Below are 25,442 nucleotides of genomic sequence, written 5' to 3'. Positions count from 1 at the left end.
GGAATTCAGGCTTTTTGCAGTGGGCGGGGGGGGGGGGGCTCTTTAAACACTACAGAAAAAGAAATCACTTTTTTTTACCGGAGTATCTGTGAGTATCTGCAAGGATACACATTATTAAATGTGTGGCCATCCATGCTATTTGCATGGATTTGCATGGCTATTTGTTTTTGGCAGAGGGAGAGTGCATAGATGTGAATTTGTAGAGAAAAATTAAGACAGTTAAATATTGATGCAAATATGTGAAAATGCTCAGTAATTCACATAATATACTTACATGTAGATTAGTCCTGAGAATCCTGAGAAAGTATCCAGGCAGAGAGAAATAAAAGCAGTAGATTATTTGATATATAAAATTCTGTTGGGTAGGTTCAAAACATTTTGCTGCCTACTGCAGAACATCAAATGCTACTCCCTTCCCCAACTGAGGTGCATAATTCTTACAGTCAGAATGTTATGTCAGCACATGAGGCAGGAAATTCTACAAACACCTCTCCTGCAGTGAAAAATATACTCATTAATAAATTAAATCACTAACAATTTGCCATCCTTTCATGAAACCCAAAATGTGCTGCTTGAAGTGGCCAGACCCATTGCTTTACCACTTGTTTCTATCACTTCTGTTTCACAGGACTGAGCAAGCAGTACGCATATTTTGGCTTGATGGCTTAGATGTGAAACAATGCTTAGCAATGAAGAGTCAGGAATGCCTCAGAGAGGGCAGTTATATAAGGTTAGATAGTCTGGATAACCCAAAGTGACTTTCTTTCTTGTCTACCTGTCCTGACCCTTCCGTGACATAAATCCTTATGTGAATTTCTTCTCCTCTTGTCCACCCACCAGTTGTCTTTCATGAAGCTAGGTTAGATTAGTACCCTGATTAACTTTTCTGTCTAAGGAAGTTATCCCATTAACAAATAAGCTAGTTAAAGAGATAAGCCATTTTAACTCTTCCAGCTTGAATTCAGGATCTGGGATGCCCCCGGATGTTATCATACCTAAATCACCACCTATCTAGCTGGGATGCCACTGCCCAGATGCATCCCAGGTCGAAGCCTCGCTCAGCCGGCTAATTTTTGAAGTTGGAACATCTCTGTCTTTGAAAAAGTGCTGGCTGAACGAGGCTTCGACCCGGGATGCATCTGGGCAGCTGCATCCCAGCTAGATAGGTGGCAATTTAGGTATGACAACATCTGGGGGCATCCCGGATCTTGAATTCAAGCCAGAAGAGGTAAACCAGCTTATTTGTTAATGGGACAAACTCCTTAGATTGGAGTTTCTATAACAAAGCCTTTAGTTTGTTTCTCTAAGCTGCTGTTATCTTTGCTTCTTAATGAGGATCTCAGACAGCTGTGCACATACTATTAGCTACAAACTGTTTTTGAAACATTTTAATGTTATACCTTAATCCAATACCTGTGCACTGAGTAAACTCTGATTAACATTTCACATTAGAAGCCTAAATCCCAGTGGAACATTTTGCAAAGCAAGACAGAGCACTACCGGAATTCCAGTTTCCCCCCAGTTACTGTATACTGTATGCTCATATATTAGTCTAGAAATTTTAGTCAAAAAATTGACCCCAAAAACCTGGGTTGACCCATTCATGGATCAATTTAAGTAATGTACCTTAACTTTTATCAAAATACAAACCATTCCCTTTTCTAAGTAGAATAATGAAAGGCGAGAGCTTAGTCCATTCCAGGTAGGGTTGCCATAAGTCAGGACCTCCAAACCGTGACAAATGTAGGACAACATTTTCAAATGTAGGACACTTTTAAAAAAATGGAGGACACGCGAAATATTGCGGACAGCCCCCCGCGCTCCTTCCTGGCCTCTGTGGAGGCCAAGGCCTCCGCAGAGGCCGGGAAGGAGCCCATGGGGCTGCCCGCGCTCACTGCAATGGCGGGTGGCCTCCTTCCCAGCCTCTGTGAAGGCCAAGGCCTCTGCAGAGGCCGGGAAAGAGCCCGCGGGGCCACCCGCGATCACAGCAATCGTGGGCGGCCTCCTCCTCCTTCCCGGCCTCTGAGGAGGCCAAGGCCTCTGAGGAGGCTGGGAAGGAGGGAGGAGGCCGTGGGGAGATGGGGAGGGTGGCGGAGGGTGGCGCCACCTCCACCTTTGCCTCCTCCGCCCCAGACCTCGCTGCCCTCCTCTTCCTCCGCCTCCTCCGCACGGCCATGTGCAGTGGAGGAGGAGGAGGGCAGCGAGGCCCCGCAGGTTGCAGCACAACCCGGCTGCAACTGGGGTTGTCCTGGGTTTTGGCGGCACACGGGATGGGAGGGGCCCGGTGCCGCCAAAACTGGGACAATCCCGGTTGCAGCCGGGTTATGGCAACCCTAGTTCCAGGAGAAATGAAAAGAAACACTGACTACCTCTCCTCTTTTTCTGGCCTTTTTGAATGTCTGGGTGGGAAAATAGCGGTGTGCTTTGGCATTATTTTCCTTTCTTTCATTCTTTACATCCTTTGTTATATGCCCTTGAGTTTTACCCCTGACTTATACACAGGTTATATTGAATTCCATAATTTTAGGCCCAAAACTTATACATGAGATCAACTTATAGTTGAATATATATGGTACATTTGTTTACATTTGAAATCCCTTACAATGACATTTGTGCTAGTTGGAAGATGTTGCTATAAAGATCTAACCTCTGAAGAAGTTTCAAGTATAACAAATACTTAGTTAATGATAAATAATGATAATGAACACTTTAAGAAATAGGGAGGTCTAGCCCTACGATTATGCATATTAAATAAATGTATGACTCCCATGTGTGCATTAAAGATTTCATGTAATTGAGATGCACTGAAAAACCACAGTATATTACTTAGTTCTGCAAGTGTTCAGTTAATGATTAAATGGAATTGAGTAATGGTGCTCAACAAATACAACTAGGATTTGGAAAATCAGTGTGAGAGTTCAACATTCTTTTAAAGTTTTTTCCCCCCTGAAGTGAGCTAATACATTTTGACCTTAAAAAATTCCATTTCAATTTGAAAATATATTCATGTCATTGAAAAAAGAAAAATGGCAGATCTTATTTTGCAGTTAAAGAAGTATTCATCTCCATGCAAGAAAAGTGATATATTTGTGTACATTTTTCCAGTTTTGTCCATTGGACTTGGTACTAGAACTAGAGGGCCTTAAGTGAAAGCTGAACATGTGACCTGTAACCTTTGTGAGTATTTCTGCAGCTCTTTGGAAGAACAGAAGAATTGATCCAGCGACAAAACAAATACATCAGTGGAATTTGTTTAAAGATATTCTCCATGATTGTAGCTGAATGTCAACAGGGATGGGCAGAAAAATAAAAGGATTGGCCTGAACTATCGGATTGGGTTACATAAAAAGGGTGTACTCTAGTAGTTTAAGAAATGTCAATATATTTTACCTCTGGAGGAATTTTAACTCAGTCTGTCATTAGATTCTGAAGACATGAGTGGTTGTCCATTTTGGGAGAACAAATTCCAGTAAGTATATTTCACTCTATTTTGTGAATAATAATGTAATTAAGATAGATACTATCTGGATGGTCTAACTGAAGAGGACAAAATTGAAAGAATAACTATGGCTAACTAGCACTGGGAATTGTTTAAAGTATAAGAAAAGTATTTTTCAAATCATATCTACCAATGCTGCACAGTTTATAGTGCTTTTTACAGTAAAGATGTAACAGTTGAGCCAGACTTTTTCAATTAAGTTCAAAATGCCAAGCATCAAACTGCTTGAACATCTCTCTGTTTGCGATCAGTTCCTCTGGTACTAACTGAGTTCTGTTGCTATTTGTTTATTCCTAGATTTAATTTTAATAAACTATCTTTAAATGATGGGGATGGTGACAAGTCACAAGAAGGGCTAAACAAAGCCAGCAAAGGTGGCCTTGTCTATGGAGACTATCTACAGGTCAGTGCAACTAAAAGTAGCAGAATTATAATACATTTCACTGAGCAAGATCTTCTAACAGCCCCCCTCTGTTCTATGTTGTTTTGAATGCTGGAGGGCAAGGTCTGAAGTCTGGACTTGGCAATAGTTCTTATGAATTTAAATTTGTTAATAGAATTGGTGGTTCTGTAATTCTATTTCATTTCTGAGACTGGACTTAAGGTGTCACTTCTGTGTTGTTCTATAAGTGACAGAAGCTTGCAAATCCTATTTGGTAACCATTGAAAATGATCCAGGAGACATATGTGCATGTCATTGGTAATAATACTTCTGTCAGACACTACCCCCCCCTTCATTTTTATACAGCTGAAAGCAGCCTTGTGCATTAACTTCAGCCACCAAAGGTTATCATTTTCCTACTTAGAACGTGAAAAAGTCCCTTTTAGGAGGCTACAGTTTCTGGAATCCTAGAAACCGGAAACCATCTTGCACATATACCCTTCTGAGTGTAGATTCACAAGGCTGCAGTGTCCTCTCCCCCCTGCCACCCCAAAGAAATAGAAAAAGAAAAGGAGGGTGCTCCCAATCACCTTTCTGAACTAGCAGAGTGCTCCCTCAGTCATTGGTGAGTAGGGTGGGCTGGGTTGATACTAGGAAACCCCACCACAGCAGTACTAGATTAATTGTAGGATTCTCAAAAGAAAAGAAAAAGCAATGATGTTCCTTGTTTCTTTGGGGGGGGGAGCATGTTGGTGCTTTGTTCTGGCAAATTGGTTATCTTTAGAACAGGTTTGTTTGGACAATCTTTCAAATAGAGGACTGCTTTCTGCAGAGCTTGGAAAAATTACTTTGTGGGACAACAACTATCAGTACACATCACCTCCAGCCAGTATAGCCAGTAACCATGCTGGTGGCAGGGTGGGATGTTCTAAGAGTGGTAGTAAAAACCACATAGTTTTTGCAAGCTGTGGTCCTCTCCGAAGCAGGGCATATATCTACCCTATGGCTTGGGTAAAGTGTCTGAAGATTCCCTCCATGATCTATGTGAGGGACACAACTGTAAATATTGTTTTCTCCCATATTTCTAATCTTAATCAAATTTACGAAAAACGTGTGAATTTTGAAAAGCCTGGTTCAGACATGAACCCCCCAAAATAATAATTAACTACAATCATCTGCAGTGGCCAAATTGAAAATATATAGCAACCTATTGCTAATACAGAGAGATACATGTTGCACCTGCCAGCCATGTGGCTGTTAAAGATGGGAAGCCTGTACAACAACATAACCAACATTAGTTAGATATATATATGGGAATGCAAAGCTATAAGTGGCTACTTAAACATTAAACACTCGCTTCCTGATTTGGCAAATCTGTCATTATCTTTTTCTCATAACAACAACAACAACAACAACAATTCCCCCTCTCCTCCCCATAGATCATGGTGGAATACAGCATCACATCAGTGAAATCAATAAGTTTATTTACTCCAGTCAGCCAGAACAAGGTTGGCAACTATCAGCTGGAGGACTTTTTCTTCAACTGTCCCTAGACTGTGGAATGACCTGCCAGAAGAGATTCAACAGCTCAATACACTGTCTCAGTTTAAAAAAGTATTAAAGACCACTCTCTTCCACAGGCTTGCCCAGATGTTTTTTAAATTGTGGATTTTAAATGATGAGTTTTAAATATTGATTGTTTTAATATGGTGTCTTTTAAAATTGTATATATGTTCTTTTAAATTGAAGTGTATTTTACCTGATGTGCTTTAACTGATGTGGTGTGTCTGTCAATTGTTGTTGTTTCCTGTTTCCATCCATGGAAAGTGTTGAGTAAGAAATAATAATGATAACAACAACAACAACAATGTATAGGGAATCAACATGTGATGAGTAGAGCATGCCAACCTTTCCCCTTCCTCATTAGTCCCATTGCTCTTCTCATGTAAAGAGAAAAAGTCTGAGGAGAATGTGTGAAGCCCTTCCTCATAGGTTGAATTACACATTCCCACAGCTTTCTAAGTGCAAGAGCCCTATTGGAAAGCAGTACTCTATTTAGTAGAAAGGAAAACCATGAGTCATTCCTTGGTGCCATGGAGCACTAACTGGCTGGACAGAATGTGACCTGCACCCTCCCTCATTTCCACCAATGGCTGAAATTGGTCATCATTGGTGTTTTCACTCAGCTCTAATCCATCTTTGTTTCATCGGCTGTGAATATACAATACATAGACCTTGTGTAGATTTTAGACACTTTATTCAACAGTAGGGAAGCCAAGTATTCTACTTCAGAGAGGATCACATCTTGGAAAATTTACTTTTCTGTACTACCACTCCCAAAACCGCTCTCTCTGCCATCATTGCTACTGGCTTTGCTAACTGGGGATGGTGTGGTTTTAGGAGGTACTGACCAAAAAAACCCACAACTATTCCAAACTCTGTAGAGGACAGTCCACTGTTTGAAAGGCTGACAAATTCAAGCTTGGAGAACAGAGGCGCAATCCAGGTGTTGTTGATATTGACTATCAATAGCACTTGGGATACTGGCATGTGAAAGTTTTTAGGTATATCAAATGTCTGCTTGTCATGCAGTTGTTAGAGGCATAGAAGTGTTAACTAAAAGCCAAATAAAATAAAATTATATAAGCCACCATTAAGGAGTTGGTGTATCAAGGCAAATAAGTGTGTTCCAGATCCAAAGTGGTTGGCTTGAGTTTTCTGCTGAAAACCAGTCCTTGGCTCTGAAAATGCTCTCCTCTCCTCTCTTCTCTTCTTGCTGTAAATGCACCTTTGGGGGCAGGGACCAATCCAGCCAGGGGTAATTTTTAGCAGAGATGATCTACAATTGAGGGAGGGGGACACGTGTTGGTCTGGGCTCTTTGGCTGCTTTTTCTCCAGAAACACATGGATAATGATTACATATACAGCAAATACAATTAGAAGTGTGGATTAAAGTCTTCTCATATTTGTATATACTTCTAAAGCTCTCTACCATCTAGCCATCTCTAGTTTTGTATCCCCACACACCAAAAACATGCCTGAATATAGAGTTATGGCTACTTTTGTTGATTGTTCAATAGAGAATTAAAGGTCAAATGAATGAGTGACAGATTTATTGGAATTAATCATACTCCTTTAAGGCTAAATTGTCTATTCTTTCTTTTAAAGCTGGACAAAATATTAGATGCACAGGTACTTCAGAGTGAAAAGAAGGGAAACAAAATCCATGATGAGCATCTGTTCATTGTGACACATCAAGGTATTCCTATTACTACTACTACTAGTAGTAGTACTACTACTAACACTATTACATGATAATGATGATGGTGATGGTGATGGTGGTGATAATGATTACTATTAAGACAACCTGTTCAATTTACTGATGTCTCAAATACTCTTAGAGGGGGAAAGACAATTTATCTGGGGGTGGTTGTAGAATACTCAAAGAACAAGAATAAAACAAGGAAGACTTCAGCCATATAAAATCCTGCGCATTTTCAGAAATGACCCCAAACCAGCCAGTCTTGCGAATGTACAAAATCCTTCAGATACTGAAGACCTTCCATCCTGCTAAGTGCAGTAAGGATAAATTGGTGAGGTGATATTTCCATGTACTGTGGAAAATTGAATGCAGTTGACATTTTTCATGCCTAACATTGGCCCAAAACAGACAGGATAAATGATGCAGTTTCCTGCCATGTTTGGGGCATAGCATTTAGAAACTGTCCTGAATGGAAAAGACAAAGGTCTCTGCTTTGCATGGGGCTCCCACTGTCTACATTGTTTTGACCCTGTAACACTACAACAGACATTTATCTAAATACATACTTGCTTTTTTTAGAAGCGTTGTTTCAGAAAAAGATTTGAACATTATAAGTAATACACACTCCATTGGCCAGCAATTCAAAGATTATTGATACCTACAGTGACTGACAGTGATACATATTTATGTTCATTAAGACTTGAGGGTGGGAGAGAAGGAGGCAGAGAGGGGAAGAGGTATCTGATTGTTATATAGTATTAGATCTGTGAGTAAGATGAAATTTGCAGTGGAACAATCTAATTAAAAATAACACTTTCAGTTTTTAAAAGAAATGCCTGCTTGCAGGTACCACTTACAACTTCTAGCTCTAGAATATCATACTGTACTGTTATAATCCTCTGATTCCACTTTAACTGCTATGGCTGCCTCCTATGGAATCCTGGGATTTGAAGTTTAGGGAGCGGCATTTAGAATTCTCAACCAGAGATCTCTTGAGTCTCAATAAACTACAAACTCTGGAATTCCATAGGAGGAAGCCATAACAGTTAAAGTGGAACAATAGCGCTATAACAATGTAATGGGATGTTGGCAAAACCAATGTGATAGTCATGATAGTGGCAAGATTTTTGGTTTTCTCCCCCTCTCTCTGAATGGAGGAAGAGGAAGGCAGGATGAGAAATCAGTACAGAAAAAACGAAGATTTCTCATATTATGTATGGAAAGAAAGTGCTTTGGACTCAGTAGTCTTGATGAAAGCAGCATTTTCACATAGCTCATGGTTACTTGTAATGAAATGAACACTTCACTTTGAATATTTACACATAGAACAATTCATGCATTTTAAAATGTGCAAAATGGGGAGGGGAATACATGGAAATAGGCTTTAATGGGGAAATTTTGTGGAAATTAGGCAAATTATACAAATAAATAAACAAATTAGAAATGTGTTTAGAATGTACACAGATTTCAGTGCAGACAGATAAAATTCCCAAACTGATGCAAAACATGAACAGAAAGAAAACACAGGTGGGATTTAGAACAGATTTTGATATTCTTTAAAATAATTTACCATAATATCTTTTTAATTTGTCTCTCAAATCTGACATAGTTAGAAGTATAGGGTTTAAAGTCAAATAAAGAGGTTTGGGTTCAAAGTTTTGAAGCAGTAACCAGGTTAACTGGAGTGTCGTCTGACGACCAGATTTGCCTGGGGAAGCAAACTTGAATTAGGTTTTATACTTTTAGTCAGTATTACCTCATATCCTGTCTCTGAATAAGAGCTGTGTCTAGCAAAAGTGTACATAAGGTATTTTATCTCTTGATGGATGTCTTACTGAAGTCATCAAAAATCTACTGCAGAGTGCTAGGAATGGCTGAGAGCTGTCTTTCAGAGCGGAGGCTGCTCTTAGATGTTCACGTGTGATTAGAAAATATTCTTGAACTGTTTCAAACCTCTATAGTTTTTCACTGAAAAATGTTTCTTGGTAGGAGTTTGGACTATAACTGAAGCAATTGTTGCACTAGAAAGACCAATGTTGCCTTGACAATTAGATGTCAGTCTCTTGGGTTTATCATAGAGCCAGGCCTTTTAGAAATCTAATTGATACGAAAATACAATTAGCACCTCTTTTGCCTTGAATATTCCTGGATGTGCAATGGAATCATTAATTGAGTACATTAGTAAAGATCTAAGATGAAGCAGCAGATTATCTGGATTTTATTTTTGAATAAAGCACTGTGCTTTACAGTATATGATTAGAGTATTCACACTTCTCATGATGAAGAATGCTGATTATCTTGTTCCTTTTCCAAACCAAATTTACCATAATATGCTAATAATTTAGAAAAAAAGCTCTTTCACCATCTTGTGTGTAGAAGATTGTGTGCCTTTTTTATTTTTCATTAACAAGCAATCAAGATGATACTTTCATACAGTAATTTCATAATAAATAATTAGATGATAAACCTTTGAATATAGACCTTAAAGTATTAACACTATGGCTGGAAGTGAAACTAATAGTGTCTTTTGACTGCAGCCTATGAACTATGGTTCAAGCAGATACTATGGGAACTGGATTCTGTCCGAGTGATATTTCAAAATGGCCATGTAAGTAGGAAGTGAATATATCTAATTAAAAAACCCACTTTGTTTCTTTTTCATCAAATAAACACTGAATATCTGAAATACATTTTTGACAATGTATGACATGGAACTTTTATTTAAGAAATTTATGTGCTTTCTAGAAAATTATTGGGCAATTGTTAAATGCTTAAAGCTGCAATCCTATACACATTTACCTGGGAGGATGTCCCACTGTACTCAATGGGGCTTACGTTTCATTAGATGTAGATATGATAATCCTCTCCACACTTACTTGGAAAGTCCTATAGACATCTTGGAGATGTTACCTTTGGGATTATAAATTCTCAAATTCTCTAGGCACCAGAACTCCAGGCAAGAATGACCTTTACCTATGGTGGCTGATGGATTTGTAAAATTGCAGTAAAACATGTTACTTCTTCAACCTAATCACAGTGAAGGAGCAATACTAAGCTCCTAAAGAGAGTGAAAAAGGGATTGTTGGATGGATGCGACAAATCTCCCTGTTTGTGGACAGTGTGGGAAGTCCAGCACAAGAAACCCAGCTAGTGCCATGGCAGAATGCCTAGATGCTATTACTGTGCCACTTGTGGTGCTCTATGGTCAGAAGAGATGAAAATATGAAATCATGGGGAAATGTTGATAGAGGCTTTGGATCTATCAGATCCCTATGACCCCTTGTTCTCTTGAATTCCATTTCCTCTCCTGAATACTTAGGAAAGCTTAAAATTACTGGCATATTTAGTTTCCCTCTGTAAGCTCAATGGGAAAAAATGAAAATAAGATTCATTATGCAATCTATAGAAGCAATTTTTCATTAGTTAAAGGGGTTCTCTGGTTTATCAATCAGGTTTAAATAAACTGAAAATTAATTTAGTAAAATTCATATCCTTGATAAAGGTTGTAAACCTGCTTACTTGGGAGCAGTGGTTCGGAGGTACATTTTGAAGTGTAGGCACTGATTATAACAGACTCCAGAATCATACCACCCACAAGAGTCCAAACATCAAAGGAGTTGTGTTGGTCCATATCAATAACCCAGTTCAATAGGATGCCACCTCCTGAAACAAGTGGATGGGAATTAACTGCTCATTCAAGACCAATCGTCTTGAATGGATTACAAATCTATTTCCTTGGGAACTATGAGTTTTGCAACTAAGATCTGTAGGGACAGGAGAGCTTGATGCAACCATCCTTGCTAATCATTTGTACAAACTCAAACAAACAATTGGAAAGTACAGCCCAACTGAGACCCTCCTTGGGCAATCTGGGAATCAGCTTATTTGGAGGTGTTTCTTTTCTTTTCTTTTCTTTTTAATGGACTGCCTTAGGTTCTGTTCATACTGCTAGGTTAGTTTAGTATACAGTTTCTGGCCATTTGCAATTTGATTTACTATGGCCATGCTAAACTAACTGTTGGATAATCATAATTTCAGAATGCAGGAAAATTATAGAAACATGGGTTGACTGGGGGAGTTGTACTTTGAAACAATTAATAGTTCCAGATCAAGCATTTTACCATTTGAAATTCTGCCATAATCTATTTACTACCCATGAATGTACTATGGCAATATTTACAACTGCAACACATTTTGGTGTCTGTATATGGACACCATATATAGCTACATATATAACTTTCAGTGCTTCAGACACTTCTGCTGTGCCGGAAGCCTTAACCTTATCCTCAGAAAAACTGACACCAACAAGTCTAGATAATAAATTCAGAAAGTATTAAATTTGAAGTTAATAAAGTGCCCTGCTGAAGTTAGGGCACATTTCCATTGCTTGACTTCAACAGAAAAGTGTTCTAACTTCAGTGTTGAAAAAATAAATATTCGCCAACTAGTATTCAATCATTAGAACTTCTCACTGCTTTAGCTACTAATGAACATATATTTTATAGACATCAGCTTCAAGAAAATGCATTTTTGGAAACATAATCTACTTACTTTAATGTATGTGCCTCACCTATGCTCATAGCCTATATAGTTCTATATAATTGTGTTTCCTTGCCTGACATTTTAACAATGTTGAGCCCTAACTTTGCTGCTCCATTGTTTGGGAATAAGACTGCATCTACACTGCAGAAATAATGCTGTTTGACACATTGGCTCAGTGCTATGGAATCCTGGGATTTGTAATTTCTTGTGGCACCAGAGCTCTCTAACAGAGAAGGTTAATATTTCACAAAACTACAGATCCCAGAATTCCATAGCACTGAACCATGGCAGTTAAAACAATGTCAGTCTGCATTATTTCTCCAGTGCAGATGCAAGCCTGCCAACTTTAATGGGACAGCTGCATGGTCAAGTATAGAACTATACTGTGAAAGGTATTTTATTTTCTGTTGTGTGATGATAATTTGTTTTTCATACTAAGGTGAGAGATGAACGGAACATGCTTAAGGTCGTTGCTCGAATTCACAGAATTTCAATTATCCTTAAATTACTTGTGGAACAATTTTCTGTTTTGGAAACTATGACAGCCCTGGACTTTTTTGACTTCAGGTAAACAACATACAGTACTATCTTGTGTCGCAATGCATAAGTAACAGAAAACCTGGCAGTGGGTTAAAAGGAGAGAGAGTACTGTAAAGCACATATAAATAGGAAATGAAAAGGAGTCAAGCTCTAAGTGCTGTTCCATGGCCAACGGTTTATTCCTTTAAACATTTTTAACACCTTTTGGCCAGTGCAAGAAAAGTCCTTCTTCAGGGACATTTAACAGAGATCATTGGAGTTGTAATAACACTCTCCTAAAAGCTGGACCATAAAGTATTAGCAATGTGGGACTAAACAGACAGCCATACAGGAGCAGCTTGATGCTGCCCTTTTGACTGCATGCTGTGGCCTCATCCAGTTTTTTTCTGGCACAAAAAGAAGTGGCAAAATGCACTGCCCCTAAGCAAGTGAATTATGTCAGTCTGTTTCACCCCCTTCTTTTCTGCACAGATAGAAATACATTCAGATTTCTAAAGGAAGAAATAGTTAACTATCTAACAGTATATGGGGTAAAAAGAACCTTGCAACATGTTTAATTTACATCTTAGAGCTACTAAGATTTAGATTGGATTTGTAAGAATAATGTGTGTGCTGACAGCTGAAAACTGGTATCAGTTTGAGCTTGGAGAAGTTACATTTTAAGAACACAACTCACAGAATCATCTAGTAGTGTTGGAAACCTGGGAGATTTGCTATATCAAAATCAATAATGATGTCACCAATACACAGAGTAGAGGATGACATATTCCTGTTCCAAGGGGCTTACTATCTGGAACAGAGGTGGGAATCATGCAGCCTCCAGATGTTGTTGGAGAGCAACCCCCAGCAGCCCTAACCAGTGGCTCTAACTCTACATAGAAATAAAGCTGCATCCAACACAAGGTTTCTCATTATTTTATTTACTGAATTTAAAAGATACTCTATATTGAGGATTTTGGAGCATTGTACAATTGGTTGAAATGAAAACCAGTACATCCAATGACCTGTATTTGTTGGTAAGGAAATGCTTAGACAAGTCTTTAGTAGAGTGCAAAAACAGAAGTATAATTCGTATTTGATTGAGCAAATATTCAGATTTTGTACCTGGATTGTATTTTCAAAAGGAACTAAATGCAAGGCAAATTTGCTTGATTTTTTAAACACAGAATTTCAACCTTCTGGCAACAGAATTTGGAGATGATGACAACGACGACATTGATGATTGGCCTTTGTCCACTGCCTTGTTATCAATTCATGCTAATGTTTAAATCTTAGAATAATCTTGTTGAGTACTTTCAATGACAGATTTCATTCTGTCCTGATTATTCCATTGCTTTTTATGTTGAGGATTTAAAAAAATTTCTCTAGTACTAAGATATTAAAACATCCTCCTTTGATAAGTTGGCAATCAGATATGTTGGCTACAGAAATTATTTCCTCACAAGTGGACACACCAAGCTATAAATCCCCTCTGTACAAAATAATTGTAGCACTTTGATTTCATTTTAATTGCCATGATTCTGTCTTATGGAGTCCTGGGATTTACAGTTTAGGAAGGAGCATTTAGAGTTCTCAGCCTGATAGCCCCAGTGCCTCACCAAATGACCTACCCCAGAATTTCATAGGAAGGTCCCATGGCAATTAAAATGGAATCATCATTCTATAATTATGGATTGTGAAGGTGTGGTATAGTACAATGTTTGCTTATTTTAATAACATTCTTTCCCCTTCTGTTGTCAAAGAGACTATCTGAGCCCAGCATCAGGATTTCAGAGTTTACAGTTCCGATTATTGGAGAATAAGATTGGTGTTTATCAGAGCCTCAGAGTTCCATACAACCGAAGGCACTACAGGGATAACTTCAAGGGAAAAGAGAATGAATCATTGCTTAAATCTGAACAGGAGCCGACTCTGCTACAACTAGTGGAAGTATGAGTTTTCACGTCTGCTAATTCTTGGCTTGCTATAAACAGTTTCAGTAGCTAATAATTCACCTCCATCTGCAAGTGATTTAGAAGAGGTAGGGAGGAGGAATTCAGCCAGATGGCCCAATTAACATTATGGTAATGATGGCAGGGTCCCAATCCCAGCTGGAGCTGTCACTATTTAACTAATATCTCAGCACATTTGTTAAAATCTTCTTTTTTCCTTTGGGCTATTTAGCTATCTGCACTTCATCATACAATGAATGATCACTTATTACATCAGAGGACATTTTATTTGGTTTATTTTTAATATAATAACATTATTCCCTATATTGGAATAACTAGTGGCTGAAATGATACATGGCTCTCTAAATATTGTTTTATAGTCAATAATGAAGGATGTTTGCAGTTACAGTTCAACAACACCCAGCACACCACTTGTTCTTCATCCATTTGACAAGAACAATTCTGAACATTTCTCTTAGAGTTCATCTGGACTGGCTAGAACCCAAGTAAATGTCTGGTTATTCTGTGCCACAAACATACTGGGGATTCTTGCTTTGATTGATCTGTGGTGCCAGCTTCCTCCCCTCCCTAGATGTATATTATGGGAAGGTGGGAAAGTGCACATCTCCATTCATGTCATGATCAGGAGGAACTGTGTGGCAAGGAAAACACTTACATATCACTCATCCTCTCTTGGAAGAACCTGTTCCTTCCCTGAGTGTAAAAAGACCTGGTTAGATCCACAAAAGCACTGGGACAGGAGCAGTGTCATTAGGACCATTAAAAAAAACCTGGTCAACCATAGTTTTGCCCAGTTTGATCAATCTTTGTGGTAAAGCAGGAATGGGATGCTGACTGAAATAGAAATGTCTTTTCTGTTTTCTGTTGTGTTCTATGAGCATGATTCTGAAATACATGCACACATGCTCAGCATGTTCCCTTGCATCTCAACTGATTTCTATATATGTGGTGGAAAAACAATATCTGTCAAATGGGCTGGGTGTGTGTGTACTGATTCTATTACCTATTATGAATGGTATCACTTACAAACAAATTCAGTCCAATATGCCATTGCAAACAGGATAGATTTGACTTTACTGGCATAGGCTGAAGTATGGAAAGAGACAAAGGGATGCCTTTATGACCTAGTAGAGTCATTATTTGTTTTATTTATTTAAGGACTTTCATCCCACCAAAGCCTGCAAGACAATGTATAATGGATAAAAAAATTAAAACAGATAGATGTAGAATATTTTTAAAAATGTATTTGCAGATGTGCACATAAATTTATACTGGGGTGGTCAACTGTGGCAGGTCCAGGGGTCAGTTTTTTGTCCCTGGGAAAACCTGAGGACTAAAATAAAATTTAAAAAAAACCCACAAAACAAAACAAAAGTAGAAGTGGTCACTTGTATTGTCAGAATGTTTTTAAAAATCCACGAAAACATAAACAGACAAATTAAGTATACTTCACTAAGGAATGTCACCCTAATTCTGACTTACTAGGTAGTAGTCACTACAAGCAATGGTAGCTGTTCTCCTATAGAGTGAGACATGACAGGCTAGCATTTCCATCCCTCTGGTGCAACAGTGATTGATCTCTCGTGCAATAGTCAGAAGCAAGATGCCTGTTGTAATTTTTCCTCGCACTTGCATGGAGATTGCTTGCATGGAAACCCGTCTGCTGTATCCCAATTGACAGGAGAACAGGCTCCTGTTGTTTGCAGTAGCTGTTGCCTAATAGAATTGGGAGAGGTTTACAATCCCTATGCATTCCCTACACTATTGAATACCAAGGGACCATGAATATGAATCAGTTATGAATGTGTGGCTCTAGGTTATTCATTTGTAACTGCAATAGTAAATTCCAGCTCTTGTATTTTTTGTTTTAACTTGATGTTAAACATTGGGGTGAAGATATTCAAATATAAACTTAATGTTATTAAATTCCGTGTGTCTCAAGATCACATTACCAGTGTATATGTATATTTATTAAAGGTAGTTATCAACTATGCATAAAACATAACTTACATCATAAATTAATGCATTTTGTTTTATAAGGCATGGTTAGAAAGAACACCTGGACTTGAACGAGAAGGATTTAATTTCTGGGGTAAATTTGAAGCAAATGTACTCAAGGGACTAGAAGAGGAATTTGCAATGGTGCAGGTACATTTTATAATATGTCATGGATTGTTTTAGAACTAATTCCTTAATTCTGCCATCTACATCTAAGACATCATGGCCACTTACAACAGAAGTTCAGTTTCATGCACTGACCCATCCACATGAGCTATTTCCCATTCATGTATGTGCTAAAGTGAGGTGAGTTTAAGCATGACAATGCATCATTTCAAGCACATGAAAGAGATGATATAAAAAGAGAGATGGTATGATTAGAAAACAACCCAAATTACTATGAACCACTTACGTCTCACTTACCATGATGATTCATGCAAGTTGGTTTTTTTTAAAAAAAAAATCATATGGCCATTTGCTTCCATGTTATCTATTCTCAAGTGGGTGTTCATGTAGTAGACTATATGCATGCATCAAGCTTTTTGTTTTTTTTAACTTAAACTGTATGCATGAATCCACATGAGGTTGATGTTAGTACAGTATTTTAAAATAAGATTAATCAGTTTATTGACTGTTATATTTATTTTCTGCCCAAAATTGTGTAGAACCACCCAGTACATAGAAACTAGGGTTTCAAGTAATAAATACTTTGGTAACTAGAATGGAAGAAGGACTGAAGCTATCATGTGTTAAGCAGGGAATTTTGTGGGTAAAATTTAACCCTTACATGTAAGAAGGATGCTGGGTGAGGAAATAAGAGAGAAAAAAGGGAAGCTTTTGGTCATTGTCAAAGTGATAATTATTGTAACTGATAGGCCAAAGAAGACTCAGAAGAAAAAGAAGACCAACTTACAGAACTTCAAAAACAGAAAGAAGTGCTTATATCACTGTTTGATGAAAAACGCCATGAACATCTACTTAGTAAAGGTAGGTAAGCATATTACGTGCAAATGCCAATTGCCACTAGGTCACAGGAACTAAGCTGTATTACAATTAATATAATTATATATTATTTAATAGATATTAAATTTTACAGGTGAAAGAAGATTGTCCTATAAAGCAATGAAAGGAGCTTTAATGATATACTTCTACAGGTATATAAATCTATTTGTTCCCTTAAATGTCTCTACTGGTAACCTAGTTTTAATACCCCAAGGAGAGGTGTTGTGCTTGCTATTTAATACTCACGTTATTGTTTGAAAGTAATTGGAGATTTTTTAGAATAAAATATCCTCAGTATTTGGGTTTTTAAAATTAAAAAACAGCTTTGTAAGTAATTCTGCTTTTTTTTCTCATTCCTTTTACTTTTAAAATTAAAATTCTCTGCCAGAGAAATCAATACCTCTCCCAAATATGAAATTTGGTTACAAAAAGTATATACCACTGTATGAGTTAAACGTTTCAGATTTTGTTTCATTTAATATCTATAAATGATGCATACACTTAAAGACAAAGTATGCTTCATAAACAAAATCATGGGATATCAGTTTAAACAGAGTCAACCTTTGGATTTGTGATGAAAAGAATGTTCAAAGGCATTCAGAAAATTGTAAAACAAACCATGTTTTTTGGGTCTCAAGAACCCTAGCAAGAAGAATCTTGGACTGATGAGAATCTTAGAAGTTCAGGAGTTCCTCTGTGCACATTTTTTTAAAAAAATATGTGCAGAAAATTATGTATTTTGTGTAAACCAACCATGTGCAAATTTTGTACAAAACAAGTCTAAATTATGAAGGGGCTTTGAAAACTGCAGTTTTTGAAGATTTTTGCCAAGTGGGAAGAAACTTGCTAAAATTACTTGTTGCTCTCTTCCAGAAGAAAATTACTGAGTAACTGCATCCCTAGTTTGGATGTAAATATGCTGGAACCTGATCCCAATGCATATCTTTTGAGGAGAAAATCTTGTGGAGCAGCATCTACCATATATACTGTATTTTCTGGCATATAAGACTACTTTTTAACCCAGCAAAATCTTCTCAAAAGTTTGGGATCGTCTTATACGCCGGGTGTCATCTTATAGGGCAGATGCTGAAACATCTGAGCCAGACTGGAGAATCTGCAGTCGCTGCATAGGTAACTGAAGGGCGGAGCAAGCTGCAGGCGTCCGGGACGCCCGGGGTATGGAAAAAAGAGCTGTGTTTGCAATACCGCTCTGATAGTCTTGGAGACAGGGAGGGCTGGGCAGGCAGGGAGAGCTGTCCAATCCAAGCAGGCTTTGTATACAACACGCTTTCCTGCTAAGTACCTGCATGTCATAAGCATTTGAATTAAAATTACCATATTGAAATCAAATCTGATTTTTAAATTTTTTTTATTTGGTTTGCATTGGAAGAGGGGTAGTCTTATACAGCGAGTATATCCCAAACTCTATATTTTAACTGGAAAAGTTGGGGGTCATCTTATACATCCAGTTGTCTTATACCCCGGAAAATACGGTACTCGACTATAAGTTGACCAAGTTGACCTCATGTATAAATCGAGGGCAGGTTTTGGGGCCAAAATTATGGATTTTGATATGACCTGTGGATAAGTCGAGGGTAAAACTTAGCAGCATGTAACAAAGGATGTAAAGGATGAAGCAAAAAAAAAATAAATGATGCTAAAGATCTCTAAAATTTTGACAGGCATAACTGTTTGTGCTCACCCTAAAGCAGTGATGGAGAACCTTTTACAGACCGAGTGCCCAAACTGCAACCTGGACCCCACTTATTTATTGCAAAGTGCCACGTCCCTCTGGCTTTCTAGTAAGAAACTCTGGCAAACTCTGTGCTAGGGTGATAGCATATGTGCCCACAGAGAGGGCTCTGAGTGCCACCTCTGGCGCGCGTGCCATAGGTTCGCCATCACTGCCCTAAAGGCTGGATGGATGAGAGAGTAGAAGGGCTGATGCTTTTTTTAGGTGCTGCGAGAAGAGAGTAACCTTTCACTTTCCATTAGGGCATGGTTCCTTTTTTGATATGAGTTAAAGTACAGTACTTACAGTGACATGTGGATAAGTTGACCCAGGTTTTTTGGATCAATTTTTGACTAAAAATTCTACACTTTTACATGAGTATATACAGTAAAAAAGATTTTTGGATCTCAAATAAGTTTATTTTCATTTTTCTGCATCTCCAAGGCAGCAAGTAAAGTGGTTTTATTAATGGAGACTGCTCTTTATAGCTCAGCTTAGGACAAGGGTGAGCAACCGCCTCGGGGCCAAGAGTGAACAGGTTTCAGCTATGGTTTTCAGCCAAGAACTATGCCACAATAGCACCAACGTAAAAAAAGAAAAGAAAATGTGTGTGTGTGAGACTTAAGCAAGACTGGCAAGGGGCTTCAGGGATCATGAAAGTGGGGTTTAGAAGTTCCACGCAGTCCACAGGCCACACTTGTCTGAGGAGTTTCTGTTGAGCATTTCACCTGCTCCACTCCTCCCTGTCCATCAATCTTCCTTTATAAAGCAGTAACTATAAGCTGTTCTGATCCTTTCCCCCAACCTGATACCACTGTCTCCCATTCCCACCTTAACCTTTCGCATATTCTCAGGAGGTTGCCAACATTAAAATGTGTGCGTATATATTTTTTGTGTGAATGAACCATGTGCAAATTTGTGTGTGCGTGTTTGTATGCATGTGTAAATCATGTGCAAATTGTGTGTGTGTATACCATATGCATATATGTGTATATACATAAAAAGAGAGAGAGATTACAGCCTTGGAGTGCAATTCTTACCACACTTACTTAGTAAGCTGATTTATTAAGACACATTGAACCAAATGGGACTTCTAAGTAAAGATGCAAAAATGTGCACACAGTTGCTATTTCCATCATGGCTAAATTAGTTCTTGGATGCCCCCTGTCTAAAGACAACAGACAATTTGTGCTCTTGCTTGTGACAGGACCATGAATGTGAATCCCCTTTTCTCCACCTACTCTGCATCCATACTTAATTTTGTTGGAAGAATAGAAATAAATAGAAAAATAATCAAATTAAAAACTCTCTCTTTGTTCTCAGTTAACTCTTAATTACTTTTGAACTACTCGGCCGTGGCAAACCATTAACTGGCTTTAGCCCACTTCGTGTGCTAATAGTGCACGGTGTGTGTGTGTGTATAATCGGCATGTTTTTTTCATTTGATCCATACCAATTCTTTCCTTTTCGTTTTCTCCTTTTTAAAGAGAAGAACCTCGCTTTCAGGTTCCTTTTCAGCTTCTCACTAATCTAATGGATATTGATGTGCTGATGACTAAATGGAGATGTAAGTTTTCTTTCCAGTATTCTTTTACTTGTTGATGTATCTTCAAGTTGATTCCAACTTAGTGTTACCCTATTAGAGAGTTTTCTTGGCAAGATTTATTGGAAGGAGGTTTGCCATTGCCTTCTTCTAAGGTTGAGACAGTATCACTTGCCCAAGTTCATTCAGTCATAGTCCAACACCGAGATCACTGTATTACACTGGTTCCTTCTTGAGGTGCAATTACCATAACACAAACTCACACTGCTGCTTAAACTCTTATGAAAGCAGCTTTTCACAGTTGACAGCTATAATGAAAATGTTGTAAGGGGAAATTAATAATTAAAGGGATGGCTAATCAGTATTCCCTGCAAAACAGAAAACTTGCATAAATATCGACTCCCTGCAGTTATTGATGGATGAGTTCTGGCAGCTTTTCATAGCTCCCCCCAGATCAGCACTGTTTAAGATGATGGTGCCAAGCTGCCCTTTGCTTACCATAATCCTAGTATGTGAAGGTCATGCCAGGCAAATATGCACTGCAGATGCCTTGAATGCAAACACTGCTGATTTGCAGCAAAGTACCCAGTTTCTTGAAGCATGTACCTGTAGCTTTTTACCTAAACATCTGGGGATCTATTTATTTATAAATTCTTTTTGTCCCCTCTGTCGTCTTCTGAATGTGTCAAATGAATTAAACTAGTATATTAGTGACAAGCTTTGTGGTCCCCGATTCAAATTTTGTGTTGACCATAAAATCACTCACTTTGGGCAAACCATTTATCTCTTCCTCATGTCCCTCATCTTCAAAAACCGAGTTAATAAAACAGACTACGTTGAGTCTCCCTTATCCAAAATCTCTGGGATGAGAAGTATTTTGAATTTTGGAACATGCATATACATACATATCTTGGAGGTGGTATCCAGTTCTAAACACAAAATTCATACACCTTATACACATAGCCCAAAAGTAATTTTACATATTTTACAATAATTTTGTACACCAAACAAAGTTTGTGTACATTGGACCATCAGGAAGCAAAGATGTTACTATTTCAGCCACCCATGAAAAACAGATTTCCTTTTTGGAATATTTTAGATTTTGGAATTCTGGATAAGGGAGACCTAACTTTATTATAACAAGGGGATAAATCCAATGTTCCATTGGTGGCTGCAGCAGAACTTTCTTCTGCTTCCCTCTTCAGCCCTTTGTGCTGCCAAAGATTAAGTCAGTGGTGTGATTTAGGGGGTGTATGGGTTATTGCACAGGAGTTGGAGAGGAGGGAAATCACCTTCCACTGGGTTCTGCTGGGTACTGTTCTTACCTTGTGACACTCCAATAGAGCGTGTTATTCAAGATGATCTTGGTGAGGCTTTTTAAATAGCCCATAGTAGTGAGCCTGGACATTACCCTACTAGCTCTTCTGAACTCAGTGGTTACTTCTCACACAAGACTGGGAAAGAGTTGTGCTGCAAACCACTATTGGTACACTAATATTATTTAATTATATAGGTCAGAAATATAAAATTAATTTAAAAAACATTGGTGCTGCATTACAGATTTTAAAAAGTTGTCAAAGAATTAAGGTTGACTCAGTTGTAAAGCAGAACATTTATTATATGTCATGAAATTAGTAATGACCTTTCAGAAATATGTCTCTCTGTTTAGACAACCATGTATGTATGGTGCACAGAATGATTGGCAGCAAGGCTGGGACAGGAGGATCATCAGGGTATCAGTATTTACGCTCAACTGTGAGGTAAGCCCACACTGTAAAGGCAAATGAAGTCTCTATAATCCTGTCTGCATGGGTCAAATAAAAGATTGCCCCTATCCTCTCAGCAGGGAATCTGGATGACACACAGCCCAACCCCTCATTCTGGTGGAAACAGCCTAGACAATGTCTGGCCAATTCAGCACCAAACCTAGGGGATACACCCCTCTTCTTCCTGCTCTCCATTGTGATTCTGGGCAGCTGTTTAAAATGCTTCCTGCCATGCCACCTCGCGCAGCCACTGCTGTGGCAAGTAGATCATTCTATGGTTAGAATGAGGCACCCAGCCATGTGATTGGGCACCTTCTTTTGACCTCAGAACGAGCAATTCGCCAGGGATGTCTGTGCGAATATTCATCCTTCATCACAACGGAGGGCCCCAGGCAATGAGGAGAGGTTGGGGAAGCTGGGTATGTTTAGCCTGGAGAAGAGACGGTTAAGATGTGATATGATAGCCCTGTTTAAGTATATGAAAGGGTGTCATATTGAAGATTGAGCAAGCTTGTTTTCTGCTGTCTCAGAGAAGAGCACCCAGGACAATGGATACAAGCTACAGGAAAAGAGGTTTCATCCAAACATTAGGAGGACAATAAAAACTGTTCAACAGTGGAACACACTCCCTCAGACTGTAATGGACTCTCCTTCTTTGGAGGTCTGTAAGCAGAGGCTGGATGGCCATCTGTTAGGGATGCTTTGCTTGTGAGTGCCTGCATGGCAGGGCGTTGGACTGGATGGCCCTTGTGGTGTCTTCCAACTCTATGATTCTATGAAAAGGGGAATATTTTAGGCTGCTTTGGATCCAAAGGTTCTCAAGTACTCCATACTTTTTCCCAACATGTCCCCCAAATGAGAAGAAGCTGTCTAGCCCTGGCTGTGCTTCCCCTTCAATGGCCTAAGTCACTCTGGCTTGTAGACATGGAGTAACTATTGCCAGCTAGCCAAATACCCTTTACAAACAGGCGAGAGCCCTTCTATTAACAATAATAATATAGCTGGTACTATTACTAATAATACTACTAACATGATGGTGATGGTGATGACGAGAACAATGGAGACCTTTATTTATATCCCATATTTCCTCCAGAATCAAGACTCAAGGTGGCTTACAAAATTAGCCAATTGCAGTTGTCTTGCACAGCCAGGGTTGCATGTATGCCTGTATGTTGGAAGACCATGATGTTGCCACTCCAGAATTTATAGCAGAAAATGATGCAATAGTCATGTCGCTGTCTTACAATCTCTGCCTGGTTTCTCAAATCTATGATGATCACCCAGGGGTGTCCCAGTTTGCACAGGGGATGTTTCACCCCATTATAGCAAGCTGAATGCACCCCCTCAAGCTTGGACCACAAGCTTGTGGTGATCCCCAGCCTGCACGAGTCACGTTACTGATCACACCTGAAATACATATGAAACTAGAAAATATTGAATACAGCTTCCCCTTAATCCATTTCTTTTTCCTTTGCAGTGACAGATACAAGGTGTTTGTTGATTTGTTCAATCTATCAACATATTTGGTGCCGAGACACTGGATCCCTAAGCTGAACCCAACTGTTCATAAATTCCTTTATACAGCAGAATACTGTGACAGTTCCTACTTTAGCAGTGATGATTCAGATTAAAAAAACCCTTTGGATAATTCTTGTAAATAAATGAAATGTAACTAAAAGAAGTTCATCCTTTCATATTATATGTTGTTAAATATAAACATATGCTTATATTATCTATGTAATGTGTATGTATGTATTTATGCACAAATGCACTACTGTATAGCATTTAAGGTAGGGGTGGACAACTAAAAAGAGGCTGGGGAGAGAATTTAACCCTTGAAATCCTCTCCCTATAAATGGTAGTTTTGCATTTTGGGGCAAAAATCAGTTCAGATTTGAGCTGCAAGAGATTGGAAGTCATTTCTAGTCCCTGGTTCTCAAACATTTTTGGTCAATTAACAGCAAAGGAAAGAAATTTTCAGCAGGATTGGGGTCCTCCTGACTTGCCTCAGCATAAAACTGTTCCTGATAATATTTGGTGGGGGACCAAAAAATGAGGTTAGCATCTATATGTGGGTTATGAGCTCCATTTTTTCCACTCTTGGTTTAAAGTATAACTATATTTTTGATAGGCCATCAGAAATAAAATGTACAAATGGGACAAACTCTGGCTTCCGTTTATTTTAAAGTAGTTGTTCAAACCCTTGCAATCTATTAAATTGTCTCAACTGCTGCTATTTAAATTGTTTTATCTATAGCACATTTTAGACTACTTAACTTCATAATGATGACACAATTTTGCTTACATTTTGATCATGTATGTGAATTGCCCTGGGAGCACTTACCCCAGAAGGTGGCATTAAAATATTGGAAATAAAAGTGAAATTTCATATGTATCTGGTAACTGAAGAAATCAATTGACACAATCTATTTATGCAAAAACAATTTCCCTAAGTCACCCAGTGCCACTTCTTTTTCCATACTGTAGAGATTGTTATTTTATTGTGAGTTAATGTTATTAGCGTCCCTAATACTTTTACAGGAGAACTGGAAATATTTCACTTGGCTTAGAAAGTCTCAGCTGCTTCCCATATAATGAAACACAGGTGGTTTACAGACCGCCCGTTTGGGGCGGCCTGCACCCGCCCCTTTCCCTGGTGTATCGGGGCCTCAGCTGCCAGACCGGCAGCCTCCGAGGCCCCGATCCGCCGCTTTGCAGGCTGCGGGGAAGAGGCAAAAGGACGCTTCCCCGCAGCCTGGAAAGGGGTGTCCTTGGGGCTTCAAGCCCCAAGGACACCCAGCGGCGGTGGGGAGGAGGAAAAAGGGGCCGCTTGGCCCCTTTCTCCTCTGCGTTGCTGGCTGCCCAGCGACGCAAAGCAGGAGGGAGCTCCGAAACAAAGGGCGCACTATGCGGCGCGGCCTCAATACGTCACAACCGCGCCGCCTCATTTGGAGGCGGCGCGGCCGTGACGTATTGATTGCGGCGGCCATGTGGAACGGCCGTCGCCATTTTGTGCGCACGGAGCGCGTACTAGGGTTAAGGGGTGCGGAAGCACTGCGCGTACTTTAATGGCGGTCTGTAACCCGCCACAGTCACAGCTCCTTTGCAGACCTTCCCTGCCAACATGGAAAGGTGACCAGTCAAGGCTGGTGTGTACATTCCTGTCTCGTTTTACACCAGAACACACACACACACACACAAAACATTTCCAAAATATGGCAGCA

At 39.0% G+C, this 25,442-nt stretch overlaps 1 protein-coding gene across 1 annotated transcript; it reads left to right on the top strand.

The window, feature by feature from the left end:
- The first annotated feature begins 3,112 nt into the window (after positions 1-3,112).
- Positions 3,113-24,613, top strand: TDO2 (tryptophan 2,3-dioxygenase). The gene is made up of 12 exons (XM_089525620.1): positions 3,113-3,469; positions 3,797-3,902; positions 7,050-7,140; positions 9,681-9,751; positions 12,125-12,252; positions 13,968-14,154; positions 16,218-16,325; positions 17,051-17,162; positions 17,272-17,329; positions 20,397-20,476; positions 22,122-22,212; positions 23,696-24,613. The coding sequence occupies exons 1-12, from the start codon at positions 3,435-3,437 to the stop codon at positions 23,847-23,849; spliced, it is 1,221 nt and encodes a 406-aa protein (XP_089381746.1). The 5' UTR covers positions 3,113-3,434; the 3' UTR covers positions 23,850-24,613.
- Positions 24,614-25,442: the final 829 nt, after the last annotated feature.

This window comes from Sceloporus occidentalis, unplaced genomic scaffold (genome assembly GCF_023333645.1).
Source record: "Sceloporus occidentalis isolate IW3139 unplaced genomic scaffold, rSceOcc1.0.p SCAF_5, whole genome shotgun sequence".
NCBI lineage: Eukaryota > Metazoa > Chordata > Lepidosauria > Squamata > Phrynosomatidae > Sceloporus > Sceloporus occidentalis.
This window is presented reverse-complemented; position numbering and strand designations above follow the sequence as displayed.